The following is a 23,211-nucleotide window of genomic DNA, read 5'->3' on the forward strand; positions in this document are numbered from 1 at the left end:
CCCACTGCAGATCAAATTTAGCTGAATATGGCCCCTGAACTAAAATGAGTTTGGCACCCCTGTTCTACAGCATTGATTCACCAGTAAAACCCATGGAGTTGGATAAATGATAGTGGATGGAGACACTTGGTTTATGTTCAGTTAATGATAAATTTTGTTTAAAAAGTCACATTTTCTTGATTTTTATGTTTCTGATATTATGACAGTTAACTTTAATCTGAGCTTTTATGAGCGTCTACATGATCAGTAAATTAAATATGGGAAAATACCAGATTTTTATTGAAGAAACACAAAACACAGAGGATAATATTATAATAAATGGTGATAAATCACATGAGAAAGGTCAAAAAGAAAGAAAAAATCATTTGGGAAGTGCTGCAAAAGTAGTACTGGATGAAGAATCAATGCAAGTAGTAATATTACTCTGTAGAAAATGATTTAATTGAAATTCAGCATTGGAAACCATACTAAAGTAAAAGTATTATCAGTAAAATGATAAAAGTAGTGTTTATGGAGTTCATTCTATCACTGTCTGGTGTTAGAGCCTTACGTCAATGTTGACTTTCCTCTTTGGCAAATTCAGTAATATGAAAAAAAAGTCCAAAGACTAAATTAACTATTTGATTAAAGTTTCACGCCATGTTCACACTAATACAGATATTTTCTCAAACAGGTATTTTCATTCACTTTTTACCACAACTTTCATTTCACAACATATCTCTGTCCAAATATGAAGTCATGAAGTTAAGCACTAATATCAAATTATTTTATAAATGTGTCAGTAAGTCAACTTCAACTGCATCCTTCAAAATTGTTCTCTATATCGTGATTTTGCCACATCACTGGTGCGTGTGTCTGTGTTCTAAATGTCATCTACTGCATGTGAAACACTAACTATACGCCAACACCGAACAGCTATAACATTCTGACCACTGACAAAGTGGTATTAATGTTGATTGTCTCATTCCAGTGGGACCTGTTAGTGGTTAGGCAGCAAACGAACATTTGGCCCTCAACGCTGATGTGCCAATGATGGTCAAATCCATGGGTCAGAGCATCTCTAGATCTTGCTGTTCATCCCCAGTGTAAAATGTTTTGTACCTACCAAAAGTATCTAAAGAACAACAACCAGATCTCAACCAGTTCAACATCTATGGAGCTGAACATTATCACCACCTGTCTAATACTGTGTAGGTTCCCCTTTTTCTGCTAAAACAGCTCTGATCCAAGGCCTAGACTCCATCAGACCTCTGAAAGTGTTCTGTGGTATCTGGACCAGGACATTAGCAGCAGATCCCTGAGGTTCTGGAAGTAGAGCGGTGGACCTGCATGGATCAGATTTATTTGTCCAGAACCTCTCACAGATGGTCAAATGAGATTGGGATGTCCTTCTTTAGTCCATTTTTGGTCAGTACTAACCACTGCAGATCAGGAACACCCAATAAGACCTGCAGTTGTGGAGATGTTCTGACCCAGTCATCACCGTTACAATATAGACCTGGTCAGTCACAGTTCAGTATGTTGATCATTTTGCTGCTTCCAACACATCAGCTTCAACGACTAAATGTTCACTCGCTGCCTAAAATATTAAACCCGGTGAAAGGTACCATTGTAATGAAATAATCCATAATATTTCCACTTCTCCTGTCAGTGGTCATAATGTTGTGGCTGATCAGTTTACAGCGCTGTGTAAAAGTGTGCAGCCACCATTAGGGTTTTATACCACATTACAATGACCACACAGTGTTCTTCACCTGAGAAACCATTCTTTAAAATTTAAATTTCAGCTACCATAAAACACCATATGATTTATGGCCCAAACATAGAAATAAAAGTTTATTAAGCAAAACACCCATATTAGTGTGGGCAGAAAATCAATGATTGAAATTTAGTGACATCTAGTGGTTATGGTGCAGATTTCAACCAAATGAAAATCTTCCCCCACACACTTATTCACCTACAGCAGCCACAAAAATAAACACGTCACTTCCTCACTAGAGTCAGAGTTTGTTTTTTCTGTTCTGGATTTTTGGTAAGAGGATATTAACTCTGTTCCACACACATAGATATAGTAAGTGACAGTAATGCACCTACCACTGAAAAAAAGATTAAAAGGATAAGAGGTCTGTTTAGATCTACTGAAGAGACATTGCATCATGGTGAGCACCAGCCCGCCCCCTCTTTAGATATTCTCATTTTCAGGTAACAAAAACACAATAATTCTCATTTTTATGTCAGTAGTTAGATTTTCCTAAACGTTACCCACTGGATGTTTAAAATGTTAAAAAGCCTGTTTATGTTTGTGATATGTTAGCTCTTTCTACTGTCTAAGAGGCTAAAAATATCACTACTACACACAAACACACACACACACACACACACACACACACATATATATTTATCAATCAAAAGAAATGTTGTCTAAAATATTTGTTATAATTGATATAATTGTGATCTGATAATATAATTCTTTGCTTGCTTGGTCTTTTTCTTGAGTTTGAGATCCATATAATAACTAAAATTACGTAAAACAAAGCAGTCTTGTTTTTTTTTTTTTTTATGTCTCTTCTCTTACTCATCTTTCAGATTAATTTTGTCATTTACAAACAGGGAATGTTCAGTCATTGTTGCTTAAAAATCTGCATAAAAGCCTAAAACTCACTGACATTGATTGATTTTCAGTGATATTCCCCTTATTAAAAATGCTGTGATTTCAATTGTGATCAGCTTAACATAAAATATGACCTAAATAAGTCTCTTTCTACCCTGACCGTTGATACATTGATGTAAAATGTGAAACTAGATTGAATTAATACTGAAAATACAGGCTATCGGTAGCTTAAAGAACATGTTTACATCATTTATAGATAGGATTTTAACTACTTACAACAGAAGAAGTATCTAAATATTAAGTATACTTTAATAATGAAAGAAACAAGAACTTAATTTTAATTTAAGTTAAAAAATTTTAAATAATTTTTGTGGAGTAAAGTTCAATGATTCTTTGATTAGGAAGTTGTCACATCATGTTCATCAATGATGAATTAATATTTATGCAAATCTTGCAAAAATTAGACATATTATTGAGTACACTGGAAATAAACTGTGACGGCAGTGGCACAAAGTGACACAAAATAGGAGCATAGACCAAAGATTATACCCTTAAAATTTTCAATTAAAAAATCGTGGACCACTGAATTTCTAATAACAATTACTGTTGTGAGTGACCCCCAGTGAGCATGGTGGGTGTAACTGAAAAAAGAGGAATAGATCTAGAAGAAGAGTGGGCTGCTGGTTTAGAGATTCAGCTTGAGTAAGGATTTATTTTAAATATATTTTAATTTAATGAATTACATATACACAGTACATGATACATATAAATGCAGCAATACAGCAATAACAACACATGATGACAGCCAAACACAATGTGAGCTGTAAATACATGCATGTAGGAAGTGTGCAATAATAAATATGTGTGGTTGAATGTTTTTTTTTTTTATTGTTTTCATGCACCTTAATGAGTCAGGATGGCATATTTGTTGTACCAATATTCTATTCTATTCTATTCTATTCTATTCTATTCTATTCTATTCTATTCTATTCTATTCTATTCTATGTATGAACCTTCCTGCTTCATCCCTTTTACTCGTCCTCATACACTGTTCCCCCACAGACAGAGTGTACTGTACACGGCACTTTATCAGATCTAACCACTTTATTGGTCTCTAAAATTACATTTTTTATCACCAAATTTCACTAGTTTATATGTATATGTTTAAATATTTATTTTAGATGTCTTGTGTCTTGTCTGTGTCTAATGTGGTGCTCTCTGGGCCTTTTTAATCGTCCCTCATGGGGTAAATAAAGTAGAATTGAACTGAATGGAATTAATGTCTATTCTATTCTTTTATATTCTATTCTGTTCTGTTCTGAGCGCGTTTCCCACTATGACTATGGACTAAAGTTGAGGCTTTTCAGGTCAAAATAATGTAAATAGTATGTCGCTAGTCTGTCGATAGTCTGTCACTACTATAAGAGAGTAGACCACATCAGTCCAGTTCTGAGGTCTCTACACTGGCCCCCTATCTCTCAGAGAATAGACTTTAAAATTATCTTGCTAACATATAAAGCGCTGAATGGTTTAGGCCCAAAATACATCAGAGACCTTCTAGTCCAGTATGAACCATCCAGATCACTCAGGTCATCTGGTGCAGGTCTGCTCTGTGTTCCAAAAGTCACAACTAAACATGGAGAATCAGCGTTCAGTTTCTATGCTCCGTATATCTGGAACAAACTACCAGAAAATATCAGGTCTGCTGAGAGTCTGAGTTCTTTTATGTCAAGGTTAAAGACTCACCTGTTCACTGCTGCCTTTGACAAAAAGGCTTTCTACTTTTTAAATTTTATATTCTCTTTCGAAACTGCACTGCAACTCTTACTTTATTATGTGTGTGTTTATACATTTTTGGATTTTATGTGTTGTTTTCTTACTTGCTGTTTTTAATCACCTTTTACATGTTTCTTTTATAATGCTTTAAATGTGTTTCTTTTTCCCTTGTCGTCGTATTTCAACGTCCTGTGTGAAGCACCTTCAATTGCCTTGTTGCTGAAATATGCTATACAAATAAACTTGCCTTGCCAATAAAATAACCTTCCTCAAGCCGCCCGTTGTTGACATTAAAGTAAACGACGCCTCCACATCATGAGGAGTGATGCATCTTGTCAATAGACAATCTCTGGACGTAAAGTGGAAAGTTCTACGCAGTGCGCACGCGCTCCCCGGGATTAATGTCAAGGCACAAAAGTGGCGCTACACCGTTCCGAGCTCTACTCCGGTAAGCGAATTTCACAGACGTTTTTTACCTCCCAGTTTTACGCTTAATGGCTCAAAGTTTGGGGAACTTGTGCGGGGCGTCAGGCGGGTGTCCGGGGACGCGCCCAGGTGTCACACCGGGACAGGCAGACACGTTTGGGGCTCAATAAACAGTTAATTTGAAGAGATTTGCCCCTGTGCTGTGTGTGCTGTGGCTGCTGCCGCCTCTAGTCTCCAGTATTGTTCAGTTGGTTCCCTAATGGCGGACGGCAGCCAGTGCTGTTTCCGCTGGGGGAGGAGGAGGGGGCAAATCCTATCCGCTTTTTAAAACTATTGGCTTTTTACAGTAACTCCCTGTCCACTCCTGTCAACATGTCTGAGGAATTTTCTTTTAGAGTCGTTGTTTACCACCGCATGACACAAATGAAGGCAGTTCATGTGATACGTAACGCGAGGGCGCCCCTAGCGGTGACCAGGTATATTTGCCACTGATTGCACCAGGGTGGACTCGTACAGGGTAACTTTCCAATTAAAACCCCAGCGTCTCAGGTATCATAAAAATCGGGGTTTTTATTACGATCCCCTGCCTCCTCTGGGGGAACCGACATGTGTGCGTCCAGAAAATCACCTTAGACCCTTAGATGAGGCTGTGGTAACAAGCACACGTTGAACCCCGCGGAGGATTGTGTTTTTGACTGTGTATCCTGTGCATTATTTGCCCCAGTTTCTGCCAATCCCATAAGTTGTGGTCATTTTAGTGCAATCCTAACAATGGCGCAGTCTATGTCTGATCTCCTCCCCTCGATCCGCCGCTAATCCAATGGCTGTTTGCGCCAGGAAGAGCAGGGGTGGGAACGGAACGGAACGGAACACCCTGAACCACGTTTTTTCTGGATCCCAACTTGGGAGCCAACCTACCTACCCCCCTCGTTTACCCGGGTTATTTATGGAAGAGCTGCACAGCCCAGGTAGAGCCGGTTCTGTTCTTGATTAAAGTTTTGGACCTGCTCTCCAGGAACAAGTTTGTTGAATTTTTCCTGCTGGAGAAAAGGGAAGGGGAGGTCGGATCATGTCGGGTGATAGTCACCGCGGTACCCGGGTGCCTGGACCAGATCTGGTGCTGTGGTGGTCCTCGTCATGGATCTGAGCTTCTAGCCGGTGTTAATAATCAAGGGCACATCCAGGGGGACTTCAGCGGCCCCTAGAAGCTTGGTACAGGGTGTCCTACTGGGTTTCAGAGGAGAGCTGGTTAGACACCGGAGGATAGTCAGCTTTAGTTCTGCATCCAGCAGCCAGGTAACCGGAATAAACCGTATTTTAGACCAGCAGCTGATTTGGGTGATGTTTTGGCTGCGCATTACGCATCACCTAACAGTGACATAAGCCTTATATAATAATTCTCAGCGTTTTATTTGACTATCTTCTAATCTGTGGCGCAAACATCTGCACGCCCCCACCTTGTGACCTGCTGTAAGTATGATGCCAATTTGCCTGAATGTGCAGAGGTAGAGGAGCACCTATGAAAGGTGATGATGTGGCTGGGGTTGGTCTGGCGCAGCCGCTGTTTTTAACTGTTCAGATGCACGCAGCCGGCCTCAGCCCAGCGCCAGCCCACCTCTCTGCGCGTCCACCTGGTGTTGACGTTGGGAGCAGAGAGGTTGCATGTCAGAGCTCATTAATGCTGGACCCTCGTTTCCCTCTCATCCACGTGAATGCAGGCTGGCTGTTAGTTCTGCATTGCAGTCTGAACTGAGTCTAGACCGGGCTATTTTTTCCCCACAGAGCACCACTGGGCTGCTTTGCACATAGATTCCTTCTGTTGATGTGATTTCAGGAGAGAAAGCTGTGGTGCATTTTCTGTGCAGTTTAGATCTGGGGTTCCTTTAACCCCACAGTTCAGCAGGGATTATACAGTCACCTCAGCACATGTGCTTTCTCTGCATATGCTGGGTACATACATTCATATAATAACCCAGAATTGTATTACAGTGATGGAATCACATCCTGTTTCTGTACAGTCAAGAACAGGTTATTGATCTTGAATGTCATGGTGTTTTGGCTTGTTCTTCCTGTCACATGGTCACCGTGCACAACTCTTCCTCCTCCTCTAGCGTCAGTATTTCACAGTCATTAGGTTTTAACACTCAACATACACACAGAATGCAGCTCTGTCACACTAGCCCTTCTGAGAAGCGTTGGAAGTGGATGAGATTTTATTGATACTAATTCCATAATCAATTCTGCTTAGCGTCCAGGTTCTTTATCGATTCTCTTATTGATTCCTGATCAATTTTCTGTGTGGAAAAAGTAAGTCAACATAGGTTTTCAGTGTCCATGGAACTGTTTCAGTATTCCTGTATTTGAACAGAGATAATAAATGGAGAATAACAAAAAGCTACATGTGGCTCCTCCTTGTTGTAAGTTTATAGCAATGTCTATAAAAAACACATTGGTATGCTTAGAGGCATATGATGATGCTTCCGACTGTTTTTGGAAATAGCTTCTCCACTTTGATAAACTTTGACCCAGGCAGTTAACATTAACTTTGTTCACCAAGAGTTAAGATCAAATGCTATGTGAACATATCAAGTATATCGCTGTGGTTCCTCTGATCCTTTAGCATTTGCATTAAAGTATAAACATAGCTGAAATTAAGACATTTCTGTTTTATTGTGAAATTTTTATAGAAATAGTTAATGCTGTAAGCAATATCCTGCACCTCAATGGTTCAGCGCCTTGAAATGTTTCACTGAAAGGGCATTAAATTAGATACTTTCACATTTAAGGAACAAATAATTCACCACTGAAAATGATTGATCCCAGATATTTTTTTCAGTTGACTAATAAGTTGATTATTGATTTTGGGAAATCTGTACATGCCAATGCTAGCTTAGACATAGTTTAGTGAGAATTTGAACTAAATTTTCCAGTTTGTCTGTAGGTTTGTGAAATTTTAGTTGACCATGAGCATTGAGTCCATTGTAAACGTTCCTTGAGAGTAAAGGGGTGTGATGAGATGACATCTTTAAAAGAACACCAGTAAAATCTCAAATGTTGGAAGCGCTGGTGAATGGAGACAGTTATCGTGTTTAACTGAAGTAATCATGGTGATATGATTGTGTACTATTTGTGATAGGCCTAGCAGTCAGTTTTGGTGATGTTTTGGGAGTTGCAGTTTTGTATGGATGTTAAGATCACTTTGCTGTTTACGTGGTCCACTGTAACTGAAACATTTGATAATGTAACACAATAAATGCTTCAGAAAAGACTGTTTCACTAAATACTGGTTGTGTGTGGCTGTTGGAGAATGTTGAGAGGTGTTGATTTGTAATCCTTGACAGTTGTTTTTGTGACTAGCTGATAGGGCTGTTGACAAAAAATCAGCATGTATAGGGGAGTAAATATATCAGATTAATTTAGTTAATCAAGTTCTTGTTTTCTTAAAATCCTGATAAACGCCTGGACTGCAAAATTGAGTTTTTCGCTCTGGAGACATTTTTTTCTCGACAAAAACTTCAAATTCAGTCTGTTTTCTTGGTTTTAAATGTGTTTCTATAGTTATGTGTAACATTGGGTTTTACTAGGGAAAACTACATTTTAATCGTGTTTTCATCTTAACGTCTTACTGTCAGCAGAAAAAAATCTTTAAAATTGTGAATTGTCAATGAATACTGAAAACCCTGGAGATTGTACATGGGCATTTGTTACCATATGTTACAAACCCTTTTCGTAGGGCAGGGTATTAAACTAAAGTACTTTTTAATACCATCTACTGAAGTACAGGACCCATGCATGTTGGAGGTGAATGTTTCGTGAAAAGTAAGGATGAGCTGTTTATTGCATTCAATATTAAACATTTTTATTGCACTCTCTGACTGGTTACACATGGAACAGTATTAGTCCATCAGCAGTAAAATGAGAAAATTATTTATTTAGTACATACTCTTTATTTATTATCCCTCCAGTCCAACAAATTTCACTTTGAGTCTTTGGTTCAACAGGCATTTTGACAAATTTTCATGTTGCAGTTTCTGTAAAATGTAACTCCAAAATTTACTTATATAATTTATTACACAAATGTATTACAGCCTATAATATGGCCGACTCACAACAAGTACATCATGGGATCGAATCCAGCGTGGGCTGGCTGGGGCCTTTTTGTGTGGAATTTACATGTTGTCTTCAAGTACTACGTCTTCGCCCTGTAGTCCAAGGAGACACAACTTAGGTTTATTGATCACTCTTAATTGCCTGTCTGTGTGAATGTGAGAGTTGATGAACTGATGACATGTCCTGGGTGTACCCCGCCTTCGCCTAGTGTCAGCTGGGATGGGCTCCAGCCCCTCTGTGCCATATGTACCCAGGTTTCAAATACTGACCTCCTTAATTATGTGTAATGAGTACCAGCCCTAAAAGAACATATGGGTTAAATCAGTAATCCTGGATTTGATTTATTCATAACCTCCAGTTTAGAGCTATAAGGATAAATCCATTAGCCTAAATATTGCATATCACATTAATCAACATCTATTCTGAGAAATGATGAATGGGTTTTAGGAACTTTTCAAGACAAAGTCAGCGCACTCTCATATTTTCAATTTTATTTCCTCCTCTATGACATTTAACATGATATCATTGTGACAGACACAATGATACAGACATTTTAGGCCATTTGCCTGTGCTTTGAGAATATTTTATATATATGTATGTATATACATATATATATATACACACACACACATATATATGTATAAAAATATTTTTTTATCGTAAATGTTAACCAAATAAGTGATCTAAAGCGATTAGTACTTACAGCTATGTTCCATTCATGGAAACAGTTTTTCCACTTTGTAACCACAGGATGTTTCCTTGTGCTCCATAAGGAGGTCAGGGTCATCTTATTGAGTGCAAGTCTCCATTAAAACAAAGGGTTGTTAGGAAAAACTGTGCAAAATGAACAAATATAAGTGATTGAAACCATGACAAGTCCTTATGTGCTACCTCAGATAATGCTGTAATGCTGTGATTTGTTTTTCTCTTTTTTTTTTTTCTTTTCATTGAGAACAGCCCCAGCACTGGGGCCAAAATGGCCGCCACTGTGATGTCAAGGCAGTGACCTGGCTATCTCTGTAGTGATGACTGTGCTGTGTGACAGCACTGAAGGCTGCATCCAGCCGTTTCAGACTCTTCCTGTTCAGCGAGGGTGTTGGATTGTTGTTTCCATAGGAGTTTGTCTGTTTGTGTGTTTTCTTTGTGTCTCTTTGCTGCATCTGACAGCTGTGTAACATGAAAAGGACATTTTGACAGAAACAGATCAACAGAGGGTGCAATTGTCCCCAAATCTGATCTCTAACATGCCAGCAAATCAATCTAGATCATGTTTTCAAATGATTTTTCTTCTTTTGGACCTACCATGATGCTTTAGAGTCCCTCAGTTCAGAGGACTTGAATGGCAGGTTGATGTTCTCACATATTTTCCACATTTCTGGTATTTCTTTGTGGCGATATGTAAGCCATTTAAATTTAGCGTTGGCCAAGTCAACAGCACCCAGATGTAGAGCACAGAGAATGAGTCCCTGTGGTGGTGGGCCTTACCGTCACCATGGCAACCAAGGTGTAGCTTCACTGGTTGCCAAGGGCAACTAGAGGAGGCTGTGTTAACCAACATGCAGGGGTAGGAGGGAGTGTTGTGACGTGACAGACGGCAGGTGAGAGGAGGAGGGGGGTATAGAGAACAGGAAGAGGGAGGAGGATGAGAGGAAGATGAGGCTGAAAGGAGGAGGAGTCTGTTGCTGGGCAGGCACTGCATCTTCTTTTAACTGCCCACCTTTAATGGGATTTTCTTGTTTAAAAATGCAACCAGAATGTCATTCAGCGTCATTCTCATAATTATTCCATCAGTAAATGGGTCTGTTATGACCATGAAATTGCAGTTGATTAACTGTCAAACAAAAAATTGTGATTGACTCATTTGTCTCTGTCTGTTCATGCAGTAGTCTAATATTAATTGAATAATGTACATTGATCTTGTGAGGAAGAACCAGTTATTTGTATCGAACCACTGAGCACAATAAAACATACTGATTTCAAGGTATTTATGTCAGGTGATGTTCATCAAAATTAAGTCGGTCAAATATTAGGAGTTAAGCATGTAGACCTTCTATTACACTATATAGGTGCCATTAAGCCTGAGTGGGAGGGGGCAAAGCTGCAAACAGCCAAAAACAATGTGGGAATTAGTTTAAAAAAAATAGTTGATCTTTAAAAGCTGATATTTAAGTAATGATAGTTCTTAATAGCATAAAGAAACAGTTGAATTATGCTGACTTAGCATTAATGTTATTAGATTAATGAGTTTATTAAAGTTGTTTATGATTCTTCTGCACTAAGCACATCTGGTTGATCTACTTTAACCTACTAGTGTTGTCTAGTGTTGCCACTATAAAGTCATGATGTTGGAGCTGATTTTAGAAAATGAGCTCAGATTGCGTTCCGTTGTAGTATGCCTGGATCATGAGGTGTGTTGCAGAAGCCGCAGTTTATGTATCAACAAGTTGTGGACGTTCGACAAGCTGTTCTATGTGAGCATGGCACTGTTCCAAAAGTTCAAGTTTTGAACACTGCTAAAAAAACCCACTGTGCACTTTTAAGGATGCTCAGCTGTAAATGCTGAACCTCATATTTGTAAGGAAAATGGACACTGGCAGTGCATAAATAGTTGTCTATGGGCACAGGCCTTCATCACTCTTTCTCTAATGGTGTTAGTAGTGATTCTAACCATCTAGATATTATGCTGTCATTTGATTCAGTCTTTTTTGCACTACATTTTTTCTGGATGACTGGACTGACGCAGCAGAGTGGATAAAGTTAGTTAGCCCCAGCATCACCACAATGGCCATTTCAGCCTTTTAGTCAGGGCAATCTGAAGTGAAAGACTCATTTCTAGTTTATGCAGGGTTGAAATTAAGAGGATGTTGTGGAGCATCAGTTCAACATATTGTTTTTATGTCGTCCAGGTAATTTATCTAAATATAGCTGTACATTATTTTGCTTTTAGCTTAAAATCTCTGTCAAAACTGTATGTGCAGTAAAATGACATAGTGTTTTATTAAGCATCCACACATCTGAGGGAAAATGAATGTTCATAGCCTAATTATTAAATCTTAAATTCTTGTTTAAAAATACCTCATTTGGCCTTTTAAACTATTTCATTGACCTCATTTTCTGTCATTGATAAGATTACGCTAATGTTAACCATAAATCACCTTAAGTTCACGTTTACCAGTTAGATTGTATAAATATACACAAAGTATTTTGAGTATTTTTGTTTCACCTATTGGACATGACTCTTATTACCCCGCCCCCTGAAGGGGAGGCAAGAGGTATTGTTTTTGGTTCGGTTTGTTTGTTAACACTCTAGCAGCAAAACTATTGGGTGAATTCATACCAAATTGGGTTTATACATTACCAGTGACCCAGAATAGTTGTGATTAGATTTTGGGAACAGTATGTCAAAGTTCAAATTCTTTATGAATTAAATTTTTTTTTTTTTTTCCCATTTACTTATACTGGGCGAATTTTCAAATGTCTGTAGCAGCAAAACTATTTATTGAATTCATACCATATTGGGTGTATAGATTGCCAGTGACACAAAATAGATGTCATTACATTTTGGGAAAAGTAGGTCAAAGTTGAAATTTTTATGAATTATTTAAATCTGTTTTTTTTTTCCCCATTTACTTATAATGGGTGAAATTTCTCATATCTGGAGCAGCAAAACTATTGCCTGAATTCATACCAAATTGGGCTTATAGATTGCCAGTGATCCAGAATAGATTTAATTACGTTTTAGGAAAAGTAGGTCAAAGTTCAAATTTGTATGAATTTTTTAAAACCTTTTTTCTGGTTCCATTTACTTATAATGGACAAAATTTCAAATGTCTAAAAAAACATCAATTTTGCTTAAATTTACTTCAAACTTGGCACATATGTAGAGGCAATTGATATGCTGACATCAGCACATGCATAAACATGATGACATCAGGTGGATCAATGCCAAAATAAACTACAATACACGTGAGGGGCAGGGTTTGTTGTGCCTGGCACCACTTGTTTATTTTATAGTTGATTTAATGAATTGTGTAGTTTTTACTGCTCTCACCACAGGGTATTGTCATCAGTTCGTTGTCTGTCTGTCTGTCCCTCTGTATGTGCAAAAACATTGTCGTGGACTGATAAGTCAGGCCACTGGGTGGCAGTAGTGCTACTGATAAGTCAGGCCGAGGGTTTTCAAGTGCACGCACATTATATTTGCAAGAGGTGGCCGAGCTTAACCACGCCAATATCATAAAATTCATGAAACTTGAATGAATTTGGATTGGAACTTATTTCTAACACTATTTGATGTTTGTTATACTCAAGACCCAAAATTAAATGGGGGATATTATGCATTAGGGTTTCCAGTGGCTCCAGAGGACAGTTTCATTTACCTCAGGATGTAGCACACATTTCAGAGACTGACAGATGTCTGGTCTGCCAGCTTGGGCAAGTGTGACCAAATCTGTTTTTTGTGAAATCTATTTTTAAAACATAATTTTGGTGAAGCAGCTGCAGAATAAATCCAACCATTTTTGTTGACATATAGAGGAAAGGTGGCAGGTGTCTTCACTTGTCATGAAGGTGAAGGGTTCCCTCTGGGGACACCTGAACCACCTGTACATCTGTCAGACATCATAAAACCAGTCACTGCTGCTGCTTCACCTAATTGTCTCAACCTTCTGTTTGTGGCGGCAGGTGGTTGCCTTAGCGATGGATGGGGAGTCAGAACCAAACCCTGTCGTAGCAGAAGAGGCAGGGGAGCGGGTGGAGCCCATGGATGCCACTCCCTCCCCCCAGCGACAGAACACGCCCCCCTCTGAGGAGGCTGGGGAGGCAGTTTCCATGGTAACAGAAGATGGGGCCACAAAGGAGGGTGGTGCAGAGGACAATGATGATGATGTGGTTCTGGTAGAGGAGGAGGCCCCCCAGCCCTCAGACGTGCCCAGCAGCACCTGCACAGAGCCGGCTACAGACATTTCCATAGCAGCCATGCCTTCCAAGACCCCAAGTCCTCCTCTGTCTTCCAGTGCTTCCACTGTGGCAGCGCCCACTAAACCTACAACCACAGCTGCAGAGCCTATCGTCATTGACGACGAGGAAGACTCTGAACAGAAAGACACTTCCTCCTCCATACCGGTGCCCCCTGGAGGCTCTCCCTCATCAAACTCGGCAGGTGCACTCAGCAGCACTGAGCCGGATTCAGAAATCAGGATTGCCAGCGTCACCACACTGGGGTCAAGTAGCCAGAAAGGAGGCTCACCAGTTTCCACAGTAAATAGTCCACCACATACAGAGGACATCCAGGCAGACATGAACCTGATGATAACCTCAGTCACGTCTCTGCAGGAAGGGGCTGCATGTGACACAGAGGTGAGATTCTACTCATTTTGTAATCTTGCGAAATGTCTTTTTTTTTTGGAATGGATTACAAGATCTATTTTGTGCTTGTCTTTTAGAGAGATTTTAAAAAGGTGTTGTGGGTTATTCCATGCCAACTTACTTGGCCTCAGTCCATGCCATAAATTTTCTTCAAAACATAATTTAATAAACTTTTTTCAAGTTTATAATTTAATAAACTAGTAAATTAAATGTGATATTGTGAGCCTCACAATTGCTTATTTGTCACTGGACTGACCTGAAAGTTTCTAGTGATCATCAAAGAAACCATAGAATAATGTGTTTTTAAAGGTAATCAAATGGATGAAACTAAGTTATATTTTTACCCAAATGAAAAATGTCTCCACTAATTTTCGCTTTTTTGGAACATAACTTTGATTCACTGTGGTGATATTGTAGCTCTGTCTAATAGTGGAGGCCACAGATCTTATTAAATACAGTTGAAAACCTACTTTTTAAGATATTTTGACTGTATATTTTCCTGAGAAGGGAAGTAGTTTGGAAAAGATTCATTGTTCACTGCGGACATAAAAGATTTAAGCTTATGTCGCATCTTCATTATTGAATTTCATTTGAAATACCTGTGAGATATATACATATATTTCCCCCTTCTCTGCCATGAAAACACAGAAGTCTTCTTCATAAACTGTCTTTCAGTACTTTTGATCTCTTTTAATAAGTACTAATTCAATCAAAAAGAAAAAGTGGAACAATTTATTATGAAGCAACATATTTTCAACACGAGTGCAATAGTTTGTGATAATTTATCATATATTTCTTTCAAGCTACGCATTACAAAATGTGAATGAAACTTTTGGCAAAATGGATGTTGTTGTCTTTGCATTCACTCCTGTGCATAGAGCTGAGTTATTTATCTAAATCATTTTTACAGTTAATGACCAATTCATACTTGTTTTTCTGTCTTTGGCTCCATGTCACCTTATTTTCAGTGTTGTGTCCCTAAAGATAAAAATGTAGCTGAGCTCCTTGTGTGTACAGGCAGGTGAAGGCCACGCAGAGGAAAATGGTCTGCAGATCAGCAGCACATTCAGCCTGAATCCTGACACCCCATCTGGTCGACCAACAGCCTCCTTCAACCCTGGGCGGGGCTCAGGGCCCATGGGCCAGCTGGTACAGAACGGAGACACAGGGACGCACAACAGAGCAGGTAATGAATTTATTATCAGAAATACAGAATACTAAAGAAATGTATGATTGTAGAACAGCTGGTGCGTTTTGATTGTACAGCTGGGTAGTTATGAGCCCTACTGATGTGAGTCAGTAACCTGAGGATCTGAGAAAGCTTTATGCTCTTCTTTAGCTCCACAGGGATTCAAGGCAGGGCTGCTGATTGTCAGAGACATTTCTGCATCATAATTTCATATTTACAATAATGATATTGCATTTAGTACCATTCTGACATCATGCCCCCCCCCCCCCCCCCCCCCCCCAAAAAAAAAAACAAAAGTAAGTTTGACTTGAGAGACCAGTGTGTCGACAACTGGATCAGTGACAACAGAAACTGTGATTTTTGTCCCCTGATGGTCAGTTTTACTCAGACAGTAACAAATTTACAGAGGTACATAAAAGACTGAAATACTTCAGTGTAGTAGCACCACTGCTGTGGTATTTTTAAGAAAAATTGCTTGTGTGAATGTCCACTCAAATAAAAATAAAAAGTACATATTTAAAATATACGGTGAAAAAAATGTACGTTTTTTGGTCGTATAAAAATGTTGATTCCTGACATTTGTAGTTTGTAGTAAATCTCTTGCTCTGTCTCTAGTTTTTTGGACAAACCCGGCTTATACTGAAAATTAAGCTGTTGCATTTCTTGGACTTGAAATTGAGTCAGACACTCAAATGTGGTTGCTGATTTCAACCGCAGACTCAGATTAATTAATTAGTTCATTTAAATTGTGCTTGGTGTCCTTTTTTAATCTCCTTTTTACTTCTGTGGCATTTCATCATGACTGCATGGCATAGATTGAACTGTCTTGCTGTTCTGGCACAGGAGCTCACATATAATGTTCTATCACATAATTCATAGAGAGTTCAGATAAGGTCCATCCATTCCACTTTGCCTCTACACCCTCAGTTTTGTCTTCTTGGTGACAACACCATGCTACCTGGTATAACAAATAACAAATTTAGCCTTTTAAAAGTTGGTTTGGTCACAGCTGCAAGACTGATTCTACTCAACTGGAAGAAGCCAAGATCTCCCTCTGTGAAAGAATGGACTGACAAACTTATTAAGATTTCATCATACGAACACATCCTGGCAAGAACTGACTGTAAAGGGAAAGCAAATGAGGCGTGGGATCAGTTTTGGTTGCACGTTAATTTAAATTAAAACTAGAATGGAAAGAATTGACTGACTTTTATTTTTCTTATCTTTCATGTCCGTTGTTTTGTCTTGTTTCAGTGTGAAGGGATAGCTGTCTACTGTTCCTTGCTAAAGTTGTGTACTGTATCTGTTCAATGCAAAGCAGAGCAGCTTTGAAAAATGAATAAAAATTTGGATTATAAAGATAAGGTCCATTCATCAGTCAGTCTCTACTGCCTTTAAAATGTTTTAAAATCTCAGGAGCAGTTTGACAGAATATTTTCATGTTTGGTTGAAGTTCTTGTTGATGTCAGAAAATATGCTTTTGACCATAACTGTTGCAAGCATTGTGGATGCATCTGACTGAAGCCAGTTTTCTTAGGTTTTAAACTCCATAACTCTGAAATCTGGTGAAGGTGCATATTTCACCTCATCTAACTTTTGTGTATGGTGGCTAAAAGCTACCTACTATAAAATCTAAAAAAAAAGTGAACCTCCATTCTGAGGTAACAAATGTCACAATAGTTATTTTCAGGTGACTATACATTAATGAAAGCGTGATTGTGAATGTGATGGTCCATCTAACAGGACCTTTTTAAAACATTTTAAGTACATAAATGAATAGTGAATAGTCAGTGTGCTCTGAAAAGATCTAGATTTTAGGAGGTTAGAGGGATACCGTAACCAGGTACAATCTCTTATTTAGAAAAAAAAAATTCTAAAGAGAGTAAAATGAGTGTTTATATTCAGACCATTTTCTATGAGATGAGACAAAGAAGAGCTTTTTATGTTTTGTGTAAAGAATTTCAACAATAGGAATCTGGACTCTAAATTTTAATTTAATCAGTATTGTTCATTCTCTTCATCCTTGTAAAACCGCACTGCCTCAAGTCCCTGTAGAGCTAAACAATGATCTTTTGTTTTATTTACAGCTAGTACAATGGGTTAAAGAAATTTGGACAAAGACTCAGATTTGCTTTGCTTTCAGATAATTCGCCGTTTAGACCGAAACCAAAAATAAGAACCCAAGAAACAGAAAACTGAAAGGTTTTGTTGGCACTATCTGTGATTCCAGACTCATGGATCTCCCAGTCGGCTTCAGTCCCACGCAACCAAAAACACACAGGAGTGGACTCTCCGTCACCTGCCACCTCTTTGCCCAAACCCCCAGGCCAGTCTTCCTCTTCCTCTTCTTCCTCAGGCTCCCAACCACAGCCCAGGACAGTCAAGGTGATGCACTCTGTTTGTTAAGTGTCCTGTGTGGGTGACACTGCCTAAGAGTTGACCACTGTTGGAATGAAACTGTGCTCTGTGTAGATCTAAGGCCAAAAAACTGTGGTCAGAAATTATGTTTATGTGTTAAACAATGAAATATGTTGTGGAGTTTGTAGAGGAGAAAGTCTGCTCAGCAGGCACCTTATTGATCAAGTATTTTACCAGGGCCAGAGCCATGTAATAATAATAATAATAATAATTAGGGATGTAGCGATACACTAATCTCACGATGCGATACAATACACAATATTCAGCTCACGATTCCATATATATCACGATATTCAGCCAACAATATGATTTGATGTGATTCGATACAATTACATAATTTTCTGAAAGATTTTAAAGGGACAGAGTGATTTTGGTGACATCTTGTGAGTGTTCCATTGACTTGGATTTAATTGATTGAACTGAAAACTGAAAGCATCGATCAATTACACAATATATGGCTCTGACTGGACAGAGAGTCTACAGCTTGCAAATGCTGGACAAAATGAATCAAAGATCTGATTTGAAAATTTGTTTGATTTATTGAAACAGTACAAACTGTGGTGTCCAATCCTTTGAAAAGTGCAGAATCTATGATCCCCTTATTAAACTTTTTATAAAAGCGTACAAATCAGAACTCCTTTGAGGGATTATGTCACAGCTTTATAAGAATATTTCAAATCTTAATAATCATTACACCAAATACATTAAAGAACTAGAAAAGCACTCGGAGAGCACAGACCTCCCCCCCGATCACTACCAAAATTTAATCATTTGTTCCTTGTGCCAGTATCAACATTTCCTGAAATTTTCATCCAAACCAGTCCATAACTTTTTGAGTTATCTTGCACACGGACAGACGGACGGACAGACAGACAAACCATCCATCCATCCATTATCCTCCGCTTTATCTGGGGCCGGGTTGCGGGGGTAACAGTCTAAGCAGGGATGCACAGACTTCCCTCTCCCCAGACACCTCCAGCTCTTCCAGGGGGACCCCGAGGCGTTCCCAGGCCAGCAGAGAGACATTGTCTCTCCAGCGTGTCCTAGGTCTTCCCTGAGGTCTCCTCCCGGCGGGAACACCTCCCCAGGGAGGCGTCCAGGAGGCATCCGAAACAGATGCCCAAGCCACCTCAGCTGGCCCCACTCGATGTGGAGGAGCAGCGGCTCTACTCCGAGCTCCTCCCTGGTGACTGAGCTCCTCACCCTATCCCTAAGGGTGCGCCCAGCCACCCGACGGAGGAAACTCATTTCGATCGCTTGTATCCGGGATCTTGTCCTTTCGGTCATGACCCAAAGCTCATGACCATAGGTGAGGGTAGGAACGTAGATTGACCAGTAAATGGAGAGCTTCGCCTCTCGGCTCAGCTCCTTCTTCACCACGACAGACCGGTACAACGACAGACAAACCGACGCCAGCAAAAACATAACCTCCCTGGTGGAGGTAAAAATGGGAAAAGGAAGGAGGATTTGTAATAACAGGCGAAGACTGGGAGCGGACATGCACATCTCGCTTTCCTTCTTTTTAAACCAGAAGTGCTCCCGCACATCTGCTTTTAAGTATGAAGGTGCTGGATTTATATTTGCCGCCATTCTCCTGAATCTCTTAGCTCTGACTGCGTAAACAGGAAGAGAAAGACGTCGGCATCTGTGTAAAGAAAGTATCTAGACAGGTAACTTGGTAGAAATGCTCTACAGCGACACTAGCGGCTGGCTGACCTAATTGCTCTTCCTGCAAAGCGAACAGGGGAAATGGGCAGCGAGCAGAGTGCCAGACAGAACACAGGGGATTTGAATGGGGCTTAATGTATCGATACTCGTGGCTGAAAAATTGATACTTTCTGGGGAAACGAAATATCGATATATATTGCAGAATTGATAAAATCGCTCAGCCTTAATAATAATCATGCCAGTTAGCTGCCATGTACAGTTTATGCGCTCATAAATTCAACAATCAAAAGTATTCTTGTCACTAGGAATGTATGCTTTCATAGTTTGCACTGAAGTACAAGCACTGTTAGATTCAGGCTATGTTTAGATGGCAACAATCTAAACCGAAAACGCAGAAGTGACGTTGCATTCTCACTTTTAATTCTGTGTTGAGACATATGTTTTGGGGGAAGAATCTGCATGCAAAAGTATGTGAAATTTCCTGTAGTTATATTATTATTATTATTTATGCCATGTGCTTTCTGCCTCTTTATGAACAGTTAACAGCTTTACTTAGGCTGATTAAAACAACAGAAAATACATATTTAAGATAGGACATTAGAAGGGTATCTGCCATTTTTTAATAGTAACTACATAAATGAAAATTATTATCCACTTGTGTTGTTTAGAAATGGGTTTGTGTCCACGCTAACATTAAATCTAATCACTAATCACTGTTTACAGAAATGCAGTATCACAAATCTGCTTCAAGAGGCTTTACAACTGGTGCAGCAGTTGTAATACTTTTGTTTTGTTTGTTTATCCAGGTGACCTGTGCTAACTGTAAAAAACCTCTGAAAAAGGGCCAGACAGCGTACCAGCGTAAAGGCTCTACACACCTGTTTTGCTCCACCACTTGTCTCTCTGCCTTCTCACACAAACCCGCCCCCAAGAAGAGCTGCACCATGTGTAAAAAGTAAGTTCCAAGTCGGAGCCTCATCCATCAGGGAACATTTGACAGGGTTTCCGCGGGGTCTTAAAAAGTCTTAAGTCTTGAATTTACAAATCTACATTTAATACCTTAAAAATGTCTTTAAAAGGTATTACATTTGATATGTTGGGTCTTAAGTTATGTTGCCATAAACTTGTGAGACTGGTGAGAAATTATTACAGAACATTCAGCCCAGCACACGTGCAGCCCTTAGTCACACACGTTACCCAAGAAAGCTGACTTTGGGAATGTTTTTTAAATAGGCATTAATTTCTGTTCCAAGTAGTCTTAAAAAGGTCTTAAAAAGCCTTGAATTTAACTTGAAGAAACCTGTAGGAATTCTGATGTGAGTGTTTGGGATATACATGTAGGATGGATTACATAAACTTTGTAGCATTAACCATGCATGTAAATTAATTTTAGTTTCACTTTAACTTACAAAAAGAGAGCTTCTACAGTTCTATTTAGCTATCTGCTGTGGATATTCATTACCTCCACCAAGTTGGTTGTGTGATCGCATTGTTTGTCTCCTTGTGTGTGTCAGCTAGATGAAGCAAAAAATCACTGCACAAATTTTCGTGAAACTTGGTCGAAGGATGAGGCTTGAGCCAAAGACAAACCTCTTAAATTTTGGAGCAGAGTCTGGAAGTGTTTTCACTTTGTAGAACTTACACTTTGGTGATATTGAACACATATGGAGACTGTTCACAAAGCAGATGTTCCACCAAGTTGACCTTTTTACCAGTAACACCTGCAGCGCACATACAGTGTCAGTTTGACTTACAGACAAAACAAGACAGTTGTTTTATGATTATGTCACATCTTCAGCCTTATCTAGTGCTTGAAAAAATGTATGTGCACAGAGTGCTCAGGAGTAAAAGAAATTAACTTAAGATAAGCTCGGATTGCTCATGATTTACTCTTATTTACTTTTCATTATCTGGTCATTCAGTGTCCAGTTTGTCTGTGGTCTGGACACGGGTGACAGAAAACAATAATAGACGTAAGTCTCAAAACTAAACAGTCAATAAGCTAATTATTTCCTGTATTAGACAGTAATTTCATTTATGACCTATCTGTTTAAAAAGGCGTACATCTTGTGTGTTAAAAAAAAAAAAAAAAAGTCTAAGAATAGTCTGCTTTGGACGTGCAGTGCATTTTTCAATATAGCTACAACTAGTGACTATTTCAATAGTCGACATTCATCAGTTCCTGTAACGACTAGTCGGCTAGTCAGATTTTGAACTGGAAACAAAACAATGGCTCATTTATATTCATTCCAAAAATAAAATACATTTTCTTTCCTTTAACAAGAACATTTGGTGCACAGTGGTTCAGTATTCAGCAAATATCACAATCAGCAATAAAATAAAAAAAACCTTAAAAGTGCATTTTGTACATAACAATCACAATGCATAACATTACACCTAGTATTTGTTAGATTGGAACATTTATTTTTGTGGAAGCATATATTGTTGCAACATCCTAGTGTAGCAATTGTGAGATTGCTGAAAGTGACAAAGAAAATAAACTAATTACAAACTAAATGTTACAGTTGATCCTTCATTCCTACTGCTACCAAACTGTCTTTCCCTTCGGCTGCATGTGACTTTGTAACTGTGTTGTGTATTTGTACATTTGTGTTTCTTCTCTTAGGGACATAACAAACATGAAAGGTACCATCGTGGCCCAGGTTGACTCCAGTGAGGCTTTCCAGGAGTTCTGCAGCACTGGTTGTCTAGGTGCATACGAGAACAAGCAAAACCCACCCAAGTCAGGCCTCAAAACCAAATGCACTGTCTGCGGCAAGCTCACAGAGGTCAGTCTGTCCAGTAGAGTCCACAAGCACACACCACTCTGAACATCTAGCTGTCAAGTGTGACCCAGAGGAGCAACCCTGACAGTGAGACCTGATAAGACAGGAATTCCACCAAACTAAAAGTTTACATGTACACTATGGTTCCAGTGTTAATTGTAAATCTAATATTCCACATTTTAGAATTTTTTTTCTCTTTTGTTTCTTCTGACAGCTGTTGTGCAGATAAATTCTTTTCATGTGCTACTACTGCTTTAACCACTATGTTTATATTGTACACTGATCAGCCATAAAATTCTGACCACTGACAGAAGTGGTAATAATGTTGATTATTTCATTACACTGGCCGTTTTGCTGGGTTGGTTTAATATATGAGGCAGCAAGTGAACATTTAGTCCTCAAAGCTGATGTGTTGAAAGCAGCAAAATGAGCAACGTAATGAATGACCTGAGTGACTTTGACCAGGTCTATATTGTAACAGGAATGACTGGCTCAGAGCATCTCCACAGCTGCAGGTCTTGTTGGGTGTTCCTGGTCTGCAGTGGTTAGTACTGACCAAAACTGGACTAAGGAAGGACATCCCAGTCTCAGACCAATTGATCACCTGTGGGAAGTGTTGGATAAATAAACCAAATCTGTGTAGGTCCATTTCTCTACTTTTAGGACTTCAGGGATCTGCTGCTAACGTCTGGGTCCAGATACCACAGCACACCTTTAGAGGTCTGCTGGAGTCTAGGCCTTGGGTCAGAGCTGTTTTATCAGAAAAAGAGGAACCTACACAGTATTAGACAGTTGGTAATTATGTTCTGCTCCCCGAGATGATTGACTGGATCATCAACATCAGACTTATTGAGAAAATT

At 39.1% G+C, this 23,211-nt stretch overlaps 1 protein-coding gene across 3 annotated transcripts in view; it reads left to right on the forward strand.

Moving 5' to 3' along the window:
- The first annotated feature begins 4,778 nt into the window (after positions 1 to 4,778).
- The window catches only part of zmym2 (zinc finger, MYM-type 2), a 43,923-nt gene continuing 25,490 nt past the window's right edge, over positions 4,779 to 23,211 (forward strand). For 2 of the 3 annotated variants that reach the window (XR_003934315.1, XM_030124632.1), the window contains exons 1-6: positions 4,779 to 4,835; positions 13,607 to 14,281; positions 15,308 to 15,476; positions 17,710 to 17,864; positions 20,372 to 20,520; positions 22,192 to 22,354. Coding sequence is in view for 2 of the 3 variants with exons in the window: in XM_030124632.1 (XP_029980492.1) it covers positions 13,622 to 14,281; positions 15,308 to 15,476; positions 17,710 to 17,864; positions 20,372 to 20,520; positions 22,192 to 22,354 (1,296 nt within the window). In the remaining variant the exon portion in view is untranslated. Of the gene's footprint in view, positions 4,836 to 5,655; positions 5,782 to 13,606; positions 14,282 to 15,307; positions 15,477 to 17,709; positions 17,865 to 20,371; positions 20,521 to 22,191; positions 22,355 to 23,211 lie in introns of those variants that run through there. The other variant, XM_030124633.1, reaches the window with a different exon arrangement.

The sequence above is a fragment of the Sphaeramia orbicularis genome, chromosome 21 (assembly GCF_902148855.1).
Source record: "Sphaeramia orbicularis chromosome 21, fSphaOr1.1, whole genome shotgun sequence".
NCBI lineage: Eukaryota > Metazoa > Chordata > Actinopteri > Kurtiformes > Apogonidae > Sphaeramia > Sphaeramia orbicularis.